The sequence below is a fragment of the Pelobates fuscus genome, chromosome 1, assembly GCF_036172605.1.
Source record: "Pelobates fuscus isolate aPelFus1 chromosome 1, aPelFus1.pri, whole genome shotgun sequence".
NCBI lineage: Eukaryota > Metazoa > Chordata > Amphibia > Anura > Pelobatidae > Pelobates > Pelobates fuscus.
In genome coordinates, this window is record NC_086317.1 from 265290525 (window position 1) to 265311612 (window position 21088).

General features: G+C 41.4%; 1 protein-coding gene across 1 annotated transcript in view; it reads right to left on the reverse strand.

The window, feature by feature from the left end:
- LOC134612698 (multidrug and toxin extrusion protein 2-like) overlaps positions 1-21088 on the reverse strand; it is an 84921-nt gene extending 63833 nt beyond the window's left edge. Inside the window, exons 1-7 of the mRNA XM_063457126.1 lie at positions 20917-21088; positions 11986-12087; positions 10883-10951; positions 7445-7593; positions 5028-5070; positions 2813-2857; positions 94-191 (exon numbers count right to left, since the gene is read on the reverse strand). Of these exons, the coding sequence (XP_063313196.1) occupies positions 94-191; positions 2813-2857; positions 5028-5070; positions 7445-7593; positions 10883-10951; positions 11986-12087; positions 20917-21081 (671 nt within the window). The 5' untranslated portion in view covers positions 21082-21088. The remainder of the gene's footprint in view (positions 1-93; positions 192-2812; positions 2858-5027; positions 5071-7444; positions 7594-10882; positions 10952-11985; positions 12088-20916) is intronic.

The following is a 21088-nucleotide window of genomic DNA, read 5'->3' on the forward strand; positions in this document are numbered from 1 at the left end:
CTTCATAAAGCATTCAATATGCAATTTTAACAGGTATGTTATTCATTACCAATATGAATACTCTACAATACGTAAAAACATAAATTTACTTACACTATTCCCAGATTAAGCACGTACAGCAATATAGCATGAGCAGCAGCATTTATAATGTTTACTGCAATACCAGTGAACACTTGAGGCCATATTATACCCTAGAAATACAACATGTATTATAAAAAGGTTAATTAATACATTCATAAACAAACACAATTTTGACAATTTTACTGTCTCTGTTTGATGTTGTTTTACTTTGAACTTATATTCTGCAGGTTTGAATAATGAAAACAAAGCTGCTGGGGACACTTAACTGACCAATAAAACTAGCAATAAATAACTAAATGACACTTAAAGGTTTTACTTCAGTTTTTGTGCAGAAGAAAAGCAAGATTTGTAGGATCACATAGGCAAATGGTCCTACAAGTTTTTGTTCTTATACAAAAAAAATAAAAAAAATAAAAAATAAATAAGAAAAATCTACTGGATTAACAAGGACTAATAATAAAGACTAAAGATGTTGTGTGTGTGCCATGATTAGTTCTGCCAGTTTATCTCCCCCATCATGGATATCTTGAGATGTTCCTAAAATGCTCATATACTTTCATGTCAGGAATTTTAAAGATTTTTTTTTTTTTTTTAACAATTTGGCCAATTCTCTCTTTATAAATATACCAATTTCTTTTAACTGCATATCTGCACACCTTAAAGACAAAATGGAAGAATTCACAGCAGCAACCAATGCAGAAAGAATTGATTCCTCTCCTCTCCCTCTCTCATGATCTGTTCTTCATTTCTTCTTGTCTGCTCAAGTTTTCTTTAAAAATTAAGACAAAGTAAGGACTATTTCTCTTCTGGAGGTTTCCTACGCCACGACCAGCTATGACTAGCGGAGGAGCAAAGTGTGCTTCGTTTCCGGTGGTCAGAGCAATTTTCCCATGATCCTTAGCTTTCCTCCCTGTTCCCACGATGCTTCTTGTCAGTATTGCCGAACTTCCTGTCACTTACACAGAATGTGCAGGAAGGAAGTCCATCAGACGAAACGTGTAGGACCTGGTACTAAAACAGCTCATTTGTACTTTTGTACTTTTTATTCTTTTAAATAAAGAAGAAACCTTTTTTTACTCCACATCCTGAGTCGTATTTCGCCTTCCTTGGAGCAGGAGCAGTGTTAATGCCCCCCATCTACATCAGGGGAGGCACCCTTGGGCGCTAACCATTCATCAATCTTGTGAGTTATATTCTACACAGCGCACTTATACTTTATTATACAGTGTTGCACTATTGTTTTATTTGGGGTTTTTTGTAGATCTACAGCTGCATTCTCATTTTTTGTATATAGCTATCTACCAAAAGGCTGAAAGACCTAAATTGGTCTTTCAGCCACATTTACTAATACTAAGAAAAGATTACTTAGTATTAGTAAATTCTGCCCCTACTTGCTATACCGCGAGTAGGGGCATGTCTAGTAAACAGTGAGCAGCCAACAAAAACAATCAAACAAAAAAAAACTATTGCCCCCCCACGGCCCCCACCTATTGTCCTCCCCCCGGCCCCGACCACTGTGCGGTGGGTGGGGGGCCTACATAACAATGGGGGGGACCTACTGTCCTCCCCTTGGTCCCCCACCCCTGAGAGGTGGGTGGGGGCCGTAAAGATAATGAGAAGGGGGAAGACCTACTGTCCTCCCCCCAACCCCCATGTGGTGGGTGGGGGCCATAAATCACAATGTGGGGGGATGCGCAGGGGTGTGGGCTAGGGGGGAGGGCAATAGGTCCCCCCCTTATTGTTATTTATGGCCCCCACCTGCCGTGCAGGGGTGGGGGCCGGGAGGGAGGACAGTAGGTCCCCCCTTACATTCTTATCAGGGGTGGGGCCGGGGGCCGGGGGGGGAGGAAAATAGGTCCCCCCCTTATTGTTATTTAGGTACCCCCCCTTATTGTTATTTAGGGCCCCCACCTGCCGCGCAGGGGTGAGGGCCGGGGGAGGACAATAGGTCTCCCCCTTATTGTTATTTAGGGCCCCCACCCACCCCCCCAGATACTCAGTGTTTGTTTGTTCGTCTGAAATATCCATTCATTCATTCGTCTTTCTGATGAATGAATAAATAGATGAAATTCCCGTTTGCATGCCCAAGTGTTTAACTGGGCATGTGCGGGCATCTCAGTGCTATCTAGTGTGGGCAGATGACGTGTCCCACAGGGACTTCCTCTACCCACACAAAGATGGTGGCGCACTGAATATAGATCGGGCAGAAAATAAAGATTAAAAATAGGTAATATGGGGGACTTAGGGGCATTTGGGGGTGACTAGGGGGTCAGTTAGATGTAGTGGAGTCAGGAGGGTTAAAAAAAAACGGGATTCGGCCATGACAGTGCCGCTTTAAGAAGGAGGTAAGTAAGAAGCCAAATCATACTAAAACTATTTACAATTGGTGGGCACCAGGCTCTCCTGGAACCATAACCACCATAGCATACTGTACTGGTCATATCAATGCTACTTCAGAGCCACATTCTTTTGCTGATTAAAAGAACACTCCCAGAACCATAACCAATACTGTACACTATAGTGGTTATGGTGCTTGGAATGTTCTTTTAATCAGCACAAGAATGATGCTCTGAAGTGGTAGCTGATAAGCTCTGTTATCTGCCTTGGTGGAGGAGACAATTACTTCATGCCCCATGCCCTTTCCTAGCTCTCCCAACATTAAGAAGACTAAATGTTACAAAATTTAGGTAATGTTAATAACAATGCTGTAAATAATTGTGTAGATAATTACCTGGTTGATCAAATACCTCATCTGTAGTTGATAAAGGAAAGCAGCCTGAAATAAAGGAAATATACACAGGAATAAACCACACAATCCTGTATTTGTACTATTTCTGTTGCCTACATCATATCACAATTACTTCAGAATGTTAAGCATAAAATATTTTTCTATAGAATAAACACACTCTCAGATTGATGCTATACACTGATCAGCCACAACATGAAAACCACCTGCCTAATATCGTGTAGATGCCCATCGTGCAGCCAAAACAGCTCTGGTGCATTGAGGCATGGACTCCACAAGATCTCTGAATGTGTCCTTCAATATTTGGCACCTAGATATTCGCAGCAGATCCTTTAAGTCCTGCAAGTTGCAAGGTGGGAACACCATGTATCTGATTTGTTGTGCCAGCACATCCCACAGATGCTCAATCGGAGTTCTGCGAAATTTTGAGACCAATGTAACACCTTGAACTCTGACATGTTCCTCAAACCATTCGTGAACAATTTTTGCAATGTGGCAGGCTGTATTTTCTTGCTGACTGAGGCCACTGCCATCAGGTAACACCAGTGCCATGAAGGGGTGCATGTGGTCTGCAAAAATCTCTAGGTAGATGGTACATGAATACCAGGACTCAAGGTTTCCCACAGTATAACACTGTCTCCTTCCATTGTTCCATGGACCAGTTCTGATGCTTATGACCTTATTGAAGTCTGAGGTGCTTGGGCGGTAGACCAGGGTCATCATGGGTACTCTGACCGGTCTGTGGCTATGCAGCCTCATATCCATCAAATTACAATTCACCGTGTGTTTGGACACCTTTCTATAATAGCCAGCATTACTTTTTTGTTGTTTTTTTTTTTTTTATTATTAATTTATTTTTTTACATTCTTTATTTTTGATGGGCATTAGCGTGTACATGAATAGGCACTGACAAATGACAGTTTTGCACAAGGATATGAGACTTGGTTACAACATTATTCTTCACTTGGGTCTATCAATGAGGGTAAAGAGGATGGAGTTAAGTGGCAGGCGAGGGCAGAGTTAAATGCAGCCAAACCCTCTTCCTGGTAAGTGAATAGAAGCAGGGAAAAGACCCTGCTCTCCGACCCTCCTCCACTGTGCCCCACTCCCCCACCTACCAACACTGTGCCCCTTGATCCCCCACCTACGACCACTGTGCCCTCTGCTCCCCCACCTATCAGTACACTACCCCTGCTCCCCAACCTCTGCCACTGTGCCCCTGCTCCCCTATCTACCAATGCATTACCCCTGTTCCCCCAGCTAACACTAGTGAGCCCCCTGCTCTCCCACTTACCACCACTGCGTCCCTTGCTCCCCCATCTACCCACTGTGCCCCTGCTCCCCCAGCTACCACCACTGTGCCCCTTGCTCCCTTACCTACCCACTGTGCCCCTTTTTCCCAATCGTGCCCCTTGCTCCCCTACCTACCACCGTGCCCCCTGTACCCCCACCTACCACTACATTACCCCTGCTCCCCCACCCTCCGCCAATGTGCTCCTGCTCCCCTACCTACCAATACGCTACCCTGTTCCCCCAGCTACCACCACTGTGCCCCGCTCCCCCACCTACCCATTGTGCCTCTTGCTCCCCCACCTATCACCACTGTGCCTTCTGCTCCCCCACCTACCACCACTGTGCCCCCTGGTACCTCACCTACCACTACACTACCCCTGCTCCACCACCCTCCGCCACTGCTCACCTACCTACAAATACACTACCTCTGTTTCCCCAGCTAACACCAGTGTGCCACCTGCCTCCCAGCTACCACCACTGTGCTTAGTGTTCTGTCTTCATAATGCCATAATTAGTCCTATCATAATTAAATATCACCATAAAGTATGTAAAACACCACTGCTGCAAGTAGAACTCGTACGTACATGTTAAAAACAATAAGGATACATTTCATATTCTAAGATTTGTCACGAGTTATGGCTCTAGCCGAATCTATGTGTAACCTTACTATTACGATGTAATATAAAAGCCCAAAATGGGGTATTTTTGTCTTAAACCTTGGGATAACAGCCTATGAAGCTATCAAGCCCTGTCACAATGTAAGAGAGCAGAGATGTTGAAAATACTTATGCAATACTGTCTGAAAGTCAGAAAACGTCATTGAGCAAATGCTGGATTGTGATTTATTTCTAAATATTGACATACAAAGCAGGGTGAACTTATTCACAAAACCAACATAGTAACTTACAGGAAGTGCTGGGATGTAAATCATCATATATGCATGTGTTAACCTAGAAGAAAATTAAATTGTTACACAATCAAGCATACTTTTCATAAAATCACAGTCTACTCTAGATATACAAATAGAGAAACGGACAGGCAGAGGTACATGGTGAAGTCCACATGGAGAAACGTGCTTCCCTGTAGTATGAAAACCAGAGCTGGAGCAAATATAGACTAACTATTTTTGTATGCATTACTTTCCAGTGCAATAAAAATGTTTCCATATATACGGATGTTGTTGGAGGAAGGGCTTAATGCTGGTTACCCTTTCTAGGACAGTGTGAGAAGCCAGGGTATAGGACTCTATAGAGTAGAGACTAATTGCGCAAAGCCATATATTATCTATATTAAATCACTTCTAAGGACCCCAAAGCATTTTTTATATATTTAAAACAAACTCTAGTGGCTATATAAAAGAGGATAAACTTATTCTACCTAGTGACTGATCAAGATTAAACTAAAAATTAACTCTGCACCCAGGAGCATAAATTGTTAAAAGCAACAATGAAACTAGAGATATTTTTAAAAAGCAAGAAAATCTTGCTGGACCAGTCATGATATCCAGTGGTGAGCTTTTTCTAATAGAAGAAAAACTATGTATTAAGCTTTTTCTCTCTATCGTTAAATGCCCCAGGGCCTGCAGAGACAAAGGACAAAACCCTGAACCTCCTTAAAGGACCACTCTAGTGCCAGGAAAACATACTCGTTTTCCTGGCACTAGAGTACCCTGAGGGTGCCCCCACCCTCAGGGACCCCCTCCCGCCGGGCTCTGGAGAGAGGAAGGGGTTAAACTTACCTCTTTTTCCAGCGCCGGGCGGGGAGCTTTCCTCCTCCTCTCCATCTTGATCGCGACGTCATCGGCTGAATGCGCATGCGCGGCAGGAGCCGCGCTCGCATTCAGCCGGTCGCATAGGAAAGCATTTACAATGCTTTCCTATGGACGCTTGCGTGCTCTCACTGTGATTTTCACAGTGAGAATCACGCAAGCGCCTCTAGCGGCTGTCAATGAGACAGCCACTAGAGGATTTGGAGGCTGGATTAACCCTTATTATAAATATAGCAGTTTCTCTGAAACTGCTATGTTTATAAAAAAAAGGGTTAATCCTAGAGGTACCTGGCACCCAGACCACTTCATTAAGCTGAAGTCGTCTGGGTGCCTAGAGTGGTCCTTTAATGTTTCTCACATACGAATAAAGCAAAGGGGCATGTGTGAAAGAGTACTAGCAGCACTGGGAGTTTTATTTAAAGGACCACTATAGTGCCAGGAAAACATACTCGTTTTCCTGGCACTCTAGTGCCCTGAGGGTGCCCCCACCCTCAGGGTCCTTCTCCCGCCGGGCTCTAGGGGGATGAAGGGGTTAAATTTACCTCTTTCTCCAGCGCCGGGCGGGTAGCTCTCCTCCTCCTCTCCGCCTCCTCGGCTGAATGCGCATGCGCGGCTAGAGCCGCGCGCGCATTCAGCCAGTCTCATAGGAAAGCATTTACAATGCTTTCCTATGGACGCTGGTGTCTTCTCACTGTGATTTTCACAGTGAGAAGCACGCATGCGCCTCTAGCGGCTGTCAATGAGGCAGCCACTAGAGGCTGGATTAACCCTAATATAAACATGGCAGTTTCTTTGAAACTGCTATGTTTAGAGCAGGCAGGGTTAACCCTAGATGGACCTGGCACCCAGACCAATTCATTAAGCTGAAGTGGTCTGGGTGCCTAAAGTGGTCCTTTAACAGGCACAATGTAGAAAATAATATGACTCTTAAATAATTCTACTTTCCAAATATGTTCTTTCCAATTTACAAGGCTTGTACGCGACATTGCATCCTCAAGATTAGACATCACTACTCTCAGAATTTCCCACTTAGAAATATGAGACATCATGGCCAAAAAGTGTGGTGCTGGCTGTCTCAAAATTCTATTAGAGTCTGATTATCACATATGCTGGAATTGGGGACAAGTTCTCTAGGTATTGTTTGGTGATTGGAACGCAAAAATATGTGTACCTTGAATTTACCCTTTGGGTAATTACTTTCAATTAAATTAATTAGTGTTACTCTTATTCCTTCATCACGCCTCTTCATTTATTTGTAATATTGCTTTTGTGTGTTATCTATTTTTTGTATTATTTTCATTTTCTCCATCTCACCATACACACTACTTGTTTTCTCTCAATTCCCTCAATTTGATCCAGACAGTGAACAGGAAGAATGGTTAGAACTGTAAGATTAGGTAAGAAAATATTAGTTAATAAAATTAACGATAATTACATTGTCAACATTAATAGCATGTGTGTCTCCCTATGTTGGTAGGTAGGCTGATTATGCCTGTCCATGATTACATTAATTAAATTGTATTTGTCGATGCAAGCATAAATATTAAATGTTTAACCTGGCAATTTCCGGGTTCTGTCTGAATAGCAGCAGAATATGTTCAGTATTAATGAAGATGGCCCAGCATGGGAAACAGAACAGTAACAGGATCAGAATTCCTCTCTGTAATATAGTTCCAATGCGTTTCATGTTTCTACCTCCGTATGTCTAAATATGGGAAATAAAAATGAAAGAGCAAAAATGTAACACAGATAAAATGAATAAATACAAACAAACTGTAGCTGGGTCACTGATAGCATAAGAACTAGAGCTGTGTGGGTGGTGTGGCACCTGGATCCTTAAAATCCTCTATAAGTTTATTTTGTCCAATTACAATAGCTGTGCCCCAGGTAGGGGAGATATTTCTTTGCTCCTCTTCCAGGGCTAAAAACTTAAGGGAGAAAGTCCCTTGATGTGATATCTAACCTAGCATCTACATACAATAAGGATATGTGCTTCATCTAATTATGGTACTATTTTTTTAACCTTAAAGGGACACTATAGGCACCTAGACCACTTCAGTTCATTGAAGTGGTCTGGGGGCTCTGGTCTCGGAACCCTGCAAAGGTAATTATTTTTGCTGTAAAAAACAAAGAAAAAAAAGTTATCTGTGCTCTTCCCAAATCCCTATGCATATTTAAACAAATGGAGGTTACTACGTTTCTCCAATGGCCATGACAGACTTTAGCCCACCTCTCAGGTGGGTCCTACACGAACCTTTCACCTTGCTTCATTGAGCTTCTAGCAAATATATCTCTAATGAGACAGAAAGGGTTTATATATATATATATATATATATATATATATATATATATATATATATATATATATATATATATATATATATATATATATATATATATATATATATATATATATATATATATACACACCCCTACATGCTTATTAAACCCTAATAAGGAACACATGGGATGGGCAACTATTTTTGCTGCCTAACTGATGCTGGAGATCATCCTCACACTATGCATGTAACACCCCATAGGAAACCATTATACAAGTTTTCCTATGGGGAAATACTAAAGACTTCCTCTGACTTCACCTGGTTCAGGCATCTATTCGCCACAATCATTGTGTTGCCACTTACCACCAGAACCTTTGAAGGGATGGTAGTCTGAGAGCGCAGCCCATGGTGACCTGCACCCAGGCATGGCAACACGACTATTGTGGAGAATGGATGCCTGAACCAGATGAAGTCAAGGAAGTCTTTAACAACTGCACGTTTGGATTACAAGTTTATAGCAAACCAGTTGGATTCCCTTTGCAGGATCTTAAGGAACTCTTATACCTTGACAACTTAATGAGTGAGACCTATCCAGATAGAAATTGTTTTCACTGAGTATTTTTTTTCATTTTTTCCCTTTTTTTATATATATATATATATATACAGGGAGTGCAGAATTATTAGGCAAGTTGTATATTTGAGGATTAATTTTATTATTGAACAACAACCATGTTCTCAATGAACCCAAAAAACTATCAAAGCTGAATATTTTTGGAAGTAGTTTTTAGTTTGTTTTTAGTTATAGCTATTTTAGGGGGATATCTGTGTGTGCAGGTGACTATTACTGTGCATAATTATTAGGCAACTTAACAAAAAACAAATATATACCCATTTCAATTATTTATTTTTACCAGTAAAACCAATATAACATCTCAACATTCACAAATATACATTTCTGACATTCAAAAACATAACAAACACAAATCAGTGACCAATATAGCCACCTTTCTTTGCAAGGACACTCAAAAGCCTGCCATCCATGGATTCTGTCAGTGTTTTGATCTGTTCACCATCAACATTGCGTGCAGCAGCAACCACAGCCTCCCATACACTGTTCAGAGAGGTGTACTGTTTTCCCTCCTTGTAAATCTCACATTTGATGATGGACCACAGGTTCTCAATGGGGTTCAGATCAGGTGAACAAGGAGGCCATGTCATTAGATTTTCTTCTTTTATACCCTTTCTTGCCAGCCACGCTGTGGAGTACTTGGACGCGTGTGATGGAGCATTGTCCTGCATGAAAATCATGTTTTTCTTGAAGGATGCAGACTTCTTCCTGTACCACTGCTTGAAGAAGGTGTCTTCCAGAAACTGGCAGTAGGACTGGGAGTTGAGCTTGGTTACATCCTCAACCCGAAAATGCCCCACAAGCTCATCTTTGATGATACCAGCCCAAACCAGTACTCCACCTCCACCTTGCTGGCGTCTGAGTCGGACTGGAGCTCTCTGCCCTTTACCAATCCAGCCACGGGCCCATCCATCTGGCCCATCAAGACTCACTCTCATTTCATCAGTCCATAAAACCTTAGAAAAATCAGTCTTGAGATATTTCTTGGCCCAGTCTTGACGTTTCAGCTTGTGTGTCTTGTTCAGTGGTGGTCGTCTTTCAGCCTTTCTTACCTTGGCCATGTCTCTGAGTATTGCACACCTTGTGCTTTTGGGCACTCCAGTGATGTTGCAGCTCTGAAATATGGCCAAACTGGTGGCAAGTGGCATCTTGGCAGCTGCACGCTTGACTTTTCTCAGTTCATGGGCAGTTATTTTGCGCCTTGGTTTCTCCACACGCTTCTTGCGACCCTGTTGACTATTTTGAATGAAACGCTTGATTGTTCGATGATCACGCTTCAGAAGCTTTGCAATTTTAAGAGTGCTGCATCCCTCTGCAAGATATCTCACTATTTTTGACTTTTCTGAGCCTGTCAAGTCCTTCTTTTGACCCATTTTGCCAAAGGAAAGGAAGTTGCCTAATAATTATGCACACCTGATATAGGGTGTTGATGTCATTAGACCACACCCCTTCTCATTACAGAGATGCACATCACCTAATATGCTTAATTGGTAGTAGGCTTTCGAGCCTATACAGCTTGGAGTAAGACAACGTGCATAAAGAGGATGATGTGGTCAAAATACTCATTTGCCTAATAATTCTGCACTCCCTGTATATATATATATATATATATATATATATATATATATATATATATATATATATATATTTATGGACTGTTTTTGAAAGCAAATCCTCAGTGGATCAACTCTAATAAGGACTCATTAATCTCATTGGTTGTCTTGTATAAAACTCAAGTGCTGGTTGTCTGGGACAGGATACATTTACTCTCCAGGGTTTGGAATGAAGTGCATTATCCCCCATTTTTTATATATACATTTTTCCTTTCTTGTCTCTCCTTTTTTTTCCCTTTCATTGTACAAAGATTACTATATTGATTTAAAGTTATTACATTTATGGGATGGGTAGAATCACACATATATTACCTAAATAAAATGTATTCTCAGTATATACATTTTGAGTGCGGTATCTATTTTTATATTTTACCCACTTTACATTAGTTGAGTCTGCCACTGCCTACATCACTGACAGTCAGTTCAGAAAATGATCCCATAGTATAAAATAGTCTTAATTTGTTGTAACCATACCTGAGATATGAGTGTATCACAAGAATAGGTTAAACCTGTTCCAATGGATATTGCAGTTACATTTATGATCTGAAACCAAATGTAGATTAAGGTTATACAACAGTTTAAACTATTGCTTCAAGTGATTTTCAAAAATGTCTGTGCTTCAATTTTTTTTTAGTATTTTTGGCTTGTTGCTCGCTTCCTTTTCTTTTTTTAAGCAAAAAAAATGTGTTTCAGCTGAACCATTACTTCCAAAAATAAAAAATTCTGAAAAACGAACTCTCATGCATGTGGTGGTTTGGTCATCAGTGCACAGAAAAAGATTCAGGAAAATGCATCAGATGAACCAAAAGGGTGTGAAAATGTGTATTACAAAATATATGTCCCCATACATATACACTACACGCAAATACACACCTGCATTCAAACTTCAACACTACATATAAACACACCTCTTTTTTTTAAACAACAAAATTATATATAAACACACCAGTGCATTCATAAACAAACACTACATATAAATGCATGTTTGCATTCAAATGCCATATCCACATACAAACACACCCAGACATTCACACAAACATACTCCATACAAAAACATGCCAGCAAGCAAAATATATACATTTTAAAATATTTAAATTAATTAATGAAAGAAATTGAACCCCTGAGGGTTAAAAAAATAAATAAAAGTATAATACTGTGATCTGTATTTTGATTACTGTAGGCAGTGGTCAACTGGCATGGAAGAGGTTCATTTTTATTTGGACTGGGTAAGGGGGGGTGGAATTTTTTTTACTTTTTCTAAACGTTACTAAAACATTTGTTTAACTTTTTTTTTTTTTTTTTTACTTTTTAAAGATTTTTTAACATTAACCACTAACTAGCCTAACACCAAATTCCCCAATTCCCCACTGAATTCCACCCACCCCAGCTAGCTAATATATATATATATATATATATATATATATATATATATATATATATATATATATTATTTATACATCATTTTAAAATATTTAAATTCTTTTATAAAATAAATGTAACCCTTGACAGTTACAAAAACAAATTTTAAAAATATTTTCCATAAAAAAGGTGGATAATAAGTATTGGTTAATACATACAGCAATTGCGAGTATCACAGAGTCAAGTTCAATTTTGCCCAAATGTCCACAAAAAATACAGCTCACAATATTGACCAGGAATACCATAATTTGGGATAAGAACTGAAAAAGAGAGAAAAAAAATAGTATGCTTTCAAAAAATTAGGTTATAGATTCCCAATTTAAATATAGTTTTAATATACAAAATACATTGACACCAAACTATATATCATTGTATCTTCAATTTCTTTCTTCTTTCTCCATTTATCTCCATGCAAATCATTTTCCTTTATATTTATACATTTATATATTCTATCTTTATCATCTGCCTTTAAAGCAGAAAGTTGCACTCGTTACTATAGTATCCCCATGTATTACTGTTTAAGGCTTAAAATTACAAATCGTAACTGCGATCTATTGGTCATAACTCCCTCCCACCTGCAGATGAAGAATATACAATGATCATTTCATGAGTTAATGGGGTTTAACCCAAAGCACAGGGGGATGAATACATACAGCACGCCAACTCTGACAACACTGGAACAGAGAATAATTAGAAATAAATATCTAGTGCAATCAAAGACTACATTGTAATATACATTGCATATCTATTACAATGTAATACACAATGAACAGTTTCTATAGTGGTGTTTAAACCTGCAATTCAACTTTGTTCTGCATTAACTCAAAGTTTAGTAATCTGTTTGAAAAGATGAAAGTATATTTTTCTGGAATTAGAACCCCAGATTTGTTTTTTTTTTCTTCTGAGAAGAAGGTTACTAAGTATACTTCAAGGCTATTAAAATAGGATTCAGGGCAGCACCGAGTTTGCCCTATGTATGTGCAGGGCCAGATTAAGAGCCCAGTGGGCCTGGTGCTGGCAATTATGGTGGGGCCTAATTACAGAATCTTATCGACCAAAAACACTAAAACAGTCATACCTCCCAAGCATCATTTATCTGATGGAGATGGTGTTGGAGGGAAACTCAAAGTATGCAGCTATAAGAAAACACATACTCTATGCTAATCTCTCTCTAATTTATACTTTCATCTTTCAAGTAAATCCATACCCCCTAACAGCAGTGTCCAGTGAAGCAGGAAGTCAATGGGTGGGTTAAAGGGTGGGCCACTGATGTGAATCACGTGACCGGAACTGCCAAATGGGCAAACATGCCAAAAAAGGGGGCATGTCTGTCCAAAGAATTGGAAGGCCATCCTGGCATCGTTATCCCTATGTATCACAGTGTCAGTGTACCCAGTCCCCTAGTCTCCCAGTGTCTCAGTGTCCTCATTTCTCCCCGTGTCCCCATGTCTTAGTGTTTCCCGTGTCACTAGAATACTAGGGGACACTGAGAGACATGTGGACACTGAGAGACATGTGGACATAGTGAGACATGTGGACACAGAGAGACACCAGGGGACACTGAGACACTTGGGGACACTGGGAGACATAGGGGCACTTGTGGATACAGACAGGGGGACACTGGGAGACATGGAAACACTGGGAGACATGGGGACACAGACACTAGGGACACAGAGACATGGGGACACAGACACTGGGAGACATGGGGACACATACACTGGGAGACATGGGGACACTGAGATACTAGGGACACTGGTTGGGAAACATGGGGGCACTTGGAGACATGGGGACACACACTAGGGACACTGGCTGGGAGACATGGGGACACTGAGACACTATGGACACTGGTTGGGAGGCATGGGGGCACTTGTGGACATAGACATGGGTACACTGGGAGACTCGGGGACACTGACAACTTTGGGGACACTGGGAGACATGGGGACACAAACACTAGGGACACTGGCTGGGAGACATGCGGACACAGACACTAGGGACACTGGCTGGAAGACACGTGGACACTGGGAGACAGATATTTGGGGAGACATGGGGACACTCAGACACTAGGGCCACAGAGACATGAGGACACAGACACTGGGAGACTAGGGGACACTGGGAGCCGTGGGGACACTGAGACACTAGGGACACGGTCTAGGAGACATGGGGACACTGGGAGACATGGAGACACTATGTCCCTAGTGTCTCCATGTCCCAATGTGTCTCCCAATGTCCCTATGTCTCACAGCGTCCCCATGTGTCTCAGTGTCCCGATGTGTCTCAGCATCCCCATGTCTCACAGTGTCCCCTAGTGTCTCAGTGTCCCCTAGTGTCTGTGTCCCCTAGTGTCTCAGTGTCCCATGTTTCCCTGCTGCCTTTCCCCCCATCCTTCACATACCTGAGCTGTAGGCTGTCTCTGCAGACTGGGAGCTGCAGTCTGAACTCTCTGTGCTGTGTAGCTGCTCCCCTGCGGATCAGTGAGTAGAGAGAGGCAGGGAGGGATATGCTGTAACTTCCTATCCCTGCCTCTCTCCACACACAGTGACTGGTGCTGGTATTGCAGAGTAATCTCCATTTATACTGAGAAAAATATCTGCATTTGTATTACCGGTATTACTGCAATACTGGCATGGCCAGGCAGCCTCAAATAACGGCTGTACTGGTAAAATACCAGTCAGGTGGCAAACCCAAGAGTAGTGTGTAAAAAAAAATAATAATAATAATATATATATTTTTTTAAATGGGCCTATTCCATGGGCCTGGGCCTGGAGCTGCAGCTCCATCAGCCCCTATGTTAATCTGGCCCTGGTGAAGCTACTCACCTAGTTCCCAGCGACTCTCTACTCAAGCTGCGTCTGCTGCAGCACCCAGTTCCACTGTAATTAGTGATTCTGGGTTTTATGGTTATTTAAACACAAACATGCTTGTTTTCAGTGCCCTGTCGTGGTTTCAAAATACTAGTTATCCCAGAGTGCATTCTGTGAGTTTATCTGGTTATTTGATCTAATCTTATCTTATTATTCCTGACTATCCATCTGTGTTGGTGACCTTGACTATTATTTCTACATTAAATCTGGCCATTCAAAGGCCTGATAATACATTAATCTATTTTAGTCTATTCTCCGTGTTTAACTTGGTTCTGCGTGTTGGGCCACAGTCTTGACAGTAGGCTACTTGTGGTGCTGTTTTCTTTTATTGGGGGTGGGGGGATGTTGCTTGTGGGGTTGTGTGATTGTTGGATTGTGCTGTTTGTCATGTGTGAACATGTAAATATACGCTGTATGTGGATAGAGGCTGTAGTGTTTGTGTGTTGGGACAGCAAGATGGAATAGGGGCTATAGTGTTTGTTTGGGAAGAAAAATTGGACTGCAGAGTGTGTGTGTGGGGGGAATATTGGAGCTGTTGTGTGTGCTGGGAAATTGGGTTTTTAGAGAACGTGTGTTGGGATTAGGTCTGTGATGTATGTGTGGGATAGTAGCTGTAGTGTTTTGGGTTGATAGGGACTGTGGTGTGTGTTGGAGGAGACAATAGTTGTCATGTGTCTGCTGAGGGGAGGATGAGCTGTGGTTGTGGAAAAGAGGGTATAAGGGTTGTAGTGGAGAAATAGCAGCTATAATAGGGGGGTATGAGCTGTGGTGTTAAAATAGGAACTTTGGTGGGGGAACAGGGTAATTGAGCCCAGTGGTGGGAGTACAGGGGCAGTGGTGGGAAGCTGTTGTTGGGAAGCAGGGATTGTAGTGGAGGTGATAGGGGCTGTAGTGGAGGTGATCATGACTGTTCTCAGGACAATGTCTGTGGAGGGGGAAAGGGGAGGGGATATTGGTTCTATTGGGAGGACAGAGGCTGTGGTATATATTTTGAAACTTTGGCGGTTGGCGGTTATGTTTTTGTTCAGGGGAAGGAGCAGCTTTTTAAAAAAAAAAGGGTATAGGAGCTATAGTGGGAAGTTAGAGGCTGTAGTGGGGGGCAGGGGTTGTAGTGGGGAGGGGCAGGGGCTGTAGTGGGGGGTTACAGGGGCTATATAAAGAAGGAGCAGAAATAGCCAACACAATTGTAACTATATTGTCCATTTAATAAAGTGATATATTGGTTGGCCAGCAGGTGGGAGCTCTAAATGATAAACAAATGGTATTATACTTAGAGACCCTACCTGCCACCAGCACCTGCCTATTGGCAGTGGGTGTGGGCTCTAAATATAGTAGTATGGAACCTATGGTACCCCCAGCCCTCACCCATTAGTGGTGAATGGGTGCTCCAGATAATAAATGGGTGATATTCACTTAGAATTAGTAAATTAGCTGAAAGACTCAGAATAAGAAAAAGATGGGCTTCCAGCTTCTTAATAGATAGCTCCCTTGTTTTGTATACTTAGGGCAATTCCACATGATAATTAGGGAGATATCTGTTAAATATGTATCTATTGAGCCCAGTGGTGGTTCATTTATTGGGGTACTTAGGGCAGGTCCCCACCAGATAATTGTTGTCATAATAAAGAAATTCAGTGGTTCCAACCCAATCCTCAAGTACCACCTAACAGCTCATGATTTAGGGATTACCCAGTTGTGTCAAAAAAAAAAAAAAAAAACACGTTGGAGACAACAGAGTAATTCCTAATACTGATTTGCGAACATAAAATTTTCCGTTCGCATACGGCGAACGCGAACTTCCGCAAATGTTCGCGATCGGGTGAACCCGGCGAACCGCCATAGACTTCAATAGGCAGGCGAATTTTAAAACCCACAGGGACTCTTTCTGGCCACAATAGTGATGGAAAAGTTGTTTCAAGGGGATTAACACCTGGACTGTGGCATGCCGGAGGGGGATCCATGGCAAAACTCCCATAGTAAATTACATAGTTAATGCAGAGTCTGGTTTTAATCCATAAAGAGCATAAATCACCTAACATTCCTAAATTGTTTGGAATAACGTGCTTTAAAACATCAGGTATGATGTTGTATCGATCAGGTAGTGTAAGGGTTACGCCCGCTTCACAGTGACAGACCAAACTCCTCGTTTAACGCACCGCAAACAACCGCAAACAGCCCATTTGCACAACCGCAAACTCCCCATTTGCACAAGTTTGGATACCAAGCTAGCCATGTCCCGTTCCTTGACCTCACTGATGTCATTCTCACTGAAGGTCTCTTCCTCCACCCAGCCACATACAACTCCAAGGGTCCCCGAAAGATGACAACAAGCCCCCTGTATTTTTTTTTTAAATGTACACTACTGTTACACCAGATATGAGTTGCACTGGTGTGACACTGTGCCCTGGCAGGCACTGTAACGCACACGTGTGAAGGAAACTGACTGCTATTATCTTACAGTCAAAAAAGTTTTTTTTTTTTTTTAAATCCAAGCTATTGGGACACCAGTGAGTGAGTGGTGTCACTGGGCAGGCCCTGAAACGCAAATGCAAGCTATTGTGCCCCCAAAACGTTGTGTGTGGGGGTGCTGGAATGACGTGGGCCAATGGGAGCCTGAATCAACTTTTGGCTCCCACTGCCCCTTTAAGAGCAAGCTCGTGACTCGAGCCGTGCTAATAGTGCCAGGCGGGCCACGTGACTGATCACTGCGGTCAGTGCATGCGGCTAAGTCTGAAGAGGAGATCAAGCCGCATGCGGCTTGTGTGGAGGCAGGAGTGATCCAGCCACGCGCGGCTGAAGCTTAGGAGCCAGGTCAGTCCCAGTATAAGGTAAATACAGCCACAACCACTTATCCCAATCACACACCTTTCCTAACGTCCTATCCCATTAAAAGGATATTACCGCGTATTTAATAAAACAGATAGACCCCCTACTTCATCCAGGTTACCGATCGATGGTTCGATATTCTGAGCCCTCTCTGATTTACTGTACACGACTATTCGATATTCCCACAAATTTTATATAGCATTTTATGTTTGTTTGAGACCACCTTAAAAATATTGGATATCGCTAAAAATCATGATCACTATATACTGTCTCTACAAACCTCTAAAACGAACCAAACTACTCATCCATCCGCTATACCACTTTATCCCACCTAGAACTAGTGCCCAGTTAAAATACTTGACTCTTACTTACCCACACTCAGTCAGGCCACACACATTTCACCACTACTCTCACTGAATCCCTCTGACTATGGCTAAATTCATCTTCTACATCAGAACACTACTCCTAAGATTGGGTTGTATCCATGTCTCGGGTCTTTCATTTAGAATAGGGGCAGCTTCGGTCTCCTTCAACACTGACACTCCAGTGCATATTATTAAAAGATTGGGCAGATGGAAATCCTCAGTCTACAACCGATATATTCCTCATCCCGTGAAAGAAATGAGGAAAGCTTTTAAAAGTTTGGCTTTGTAAATTTGATGCAATAAGTGTGTTTTTCTTTAATACCTTTTCACCCTCTTTGCATGAACCCGATTTACATATATTACTAATATGTTTCTGAACATATATATTATATTATTCACTCACTCACTCTCTGGGCCGGCCTAAGACATCATGCTGCCTAGGTCCAACGATAAATGACTATGGGGGATAATGTATAATAAACACAGGTTACTGGCTATGGGGGGGGGGATAATGTATAATAAACACAGGTTACTGGCTATGGGGGGGATAATGTATAATAAACACAGGTTACTGGCTATGGGAGGGATAATGTATAATAAACACAGGTTACTGGCTATGGGAGGATAATGTATAATAAGCACAGGTTACTGGCTATGGGGGGGATAATGTATAATAAACACAGGTTACTGGCTATGGGAGGATAATGTATACTAAACACAGGTTACTGGCTATGGGGGGATAATATATAATAAACACAGGTTACTGGCTATGGGAGGATAATGTATAATAAACACAGGTTACTGGCTATGGGAGGGATACTGGCTATGGGGGGGATAATGTACAATAAACACAGGTTACTGGCTATGGGAGGGATAATGTATAATAAACACAGGTTACTGGCTATGGGAGGGATAATGTATACTAAACACAGGTTACTGGCTATGGGGGGATAATATATAATAAACACAGGTTACTGGCTACGGGAGGATAATGTATAATAAACACAGGTTACTGGCTATGGGGGGATAATGTATAATAAACACAGGTTACTGGCTATGGGAGGGATAATATATAATAAACACAGGTTACTGGCTATGGGAGGATAATGTATAATAAACACAGGTTACTGGCAATGGGGGGTAATGTATAATAAGCACAGGTTACTGGCTATGGGAGGATAATGCATAATAAACACAGGTTACTGGCTATGGGAGGGATAATGTATAATAAACACAGGTTACTGGCTATGGGGGATAATGTATAATAAACACAGGTTACTGGCTATAGGAGGGATCATGTATAATAAACACAGGTTACTGGCTATGGGAGGGATAATGTATAATAAACACAGGTTACTGGCTATGGGGGGGATAATGTATAATAAACACAGGTAACTGGCTATGGGGGGATAATGTATAATAAACACAGGTTACTGGCTATGGGAGGGATAATGTATAATAAACACAGGTTACTGGCTATGGGGATAATGTATAATAAACACAGGTTACTGGCTATGGGGGGATAATTTATAATAAACACAGGTTACTGGCTATAGGGGGATAATGTATAATAAACACAGGTTACTGGCTATTGAGGATAATGTATAATAAACACAAACACAAAAAAATAAAAATGAATGCAGCTTCAGAATTAATCTAAATTGCATGCTGTCTAGGAGGTGGGAGGGTCTGCTGCTGATTGGCTGGAATGTGTCTGCTGACTGTGAGGTACAGGGTCAAAGTTTACTCAATGATGACGAATAGGGGGCGGACCGAACATTGCATATGTTCGCCATCCGTGGCAAACGCGAACAAGCTATGTTCGCCAGGAACTATTCGCCAGCGAACCGTTCGGGACATCACTAATCACTAAATCCTGGACTGATAGGGGGTACTTGAGGACTGGGAAACCCTGGTCTAATTAGTACCCTTATATATGGAAACCCACAAGGGTATACGTTTTGGAAGTTATCTACTAAGCAGCTGTAAGATGCATCCATACAAACATCATTCATTATCTGTGAGTCAGTTTGTGCTATAGTGGAAAAGTGTGAGGCGTTTATATAACACCACAGTGCTATATGTAAGTGAACACTTTCCCAAAAGGAAACAATATCAGTAATTCAATCTTTTACAACTGGCAAAAGATTGTTTTCTTTATTATGACAACATTATCTGGTGGGGGCCTGCCCTAAGTACCCCAGTGAATGAGCCACCACTGGTATCAATGCTTTAATATTTTGGTTATGCTATTCTCACACTACTCAAACTGACAATAACCTCAAAAATTTGGATAGCTGTTCCCTTAAGAACTGAAAGTTATGCTATTCTCACACTATCAACATATGTTGCATATCTATTCACACTGATAGTTAACACTCAGACATTTCATTAGAAATAAAAACAACTCTTAAGTCAACTCCATACGCGTTTTTAACCATTTCACCTGTGCCGGAATACCCATAGTCCATAATCCCTGTAACACACTGTCACAACAATATAACAGCAAAGTCTATATCACAACAAACTGACAATAACCTGAAAAATTTGGATAGCTATTCCCTTAAGAACTAAGGATCCTGGTCAGAAAACATTATTGATATGGCTATTGATGCGGATTTGTAATATAGTCATTAGACACTGCATCTACTTCCATCCTGAAGGGATTAACAGCAAAGGAAATGCAGCAAAAGGTGTATGAATTTCTCAAAAATTCCCCGGCTGACATTTTTCCTTGATCCAATCGATATAATGATCACTTACAGAACTACATAAACGTTTTCAAAAGCCCTTTTAAATCTAAATGTTTTTGATAAATAAAAATGCAGGTGAGGGAAGTTAGGATAACAGTAAATGACCATGTAAATTCTTTTCCCTCTTTTTGTGCAATTGTCCTATTCTTGATTTTCCAACAGTAGTCCAATATTTCAATACAAATTCAATACTATTTACAGACAAACATATATACATGTACTGGTTTTACAAATGCTTTGTTCAGTAATGTGTTACATGCATATAAACCACTTTCTTCCTTTACCACAGGCCCAGCCAGCACACACTGCTCCTTCAATTCATCCAGAAAGCCAGGGGACAGCAGTTGGCAAACTCTCTGGTAGAGCCACATGTTTTTTTTTTTTTTTAGAGGGGAGCTCTCTTCCAGGGACTGCCAGCCCCCTTTACTGTGTTTCTTCAAACTCTTCATTACAATA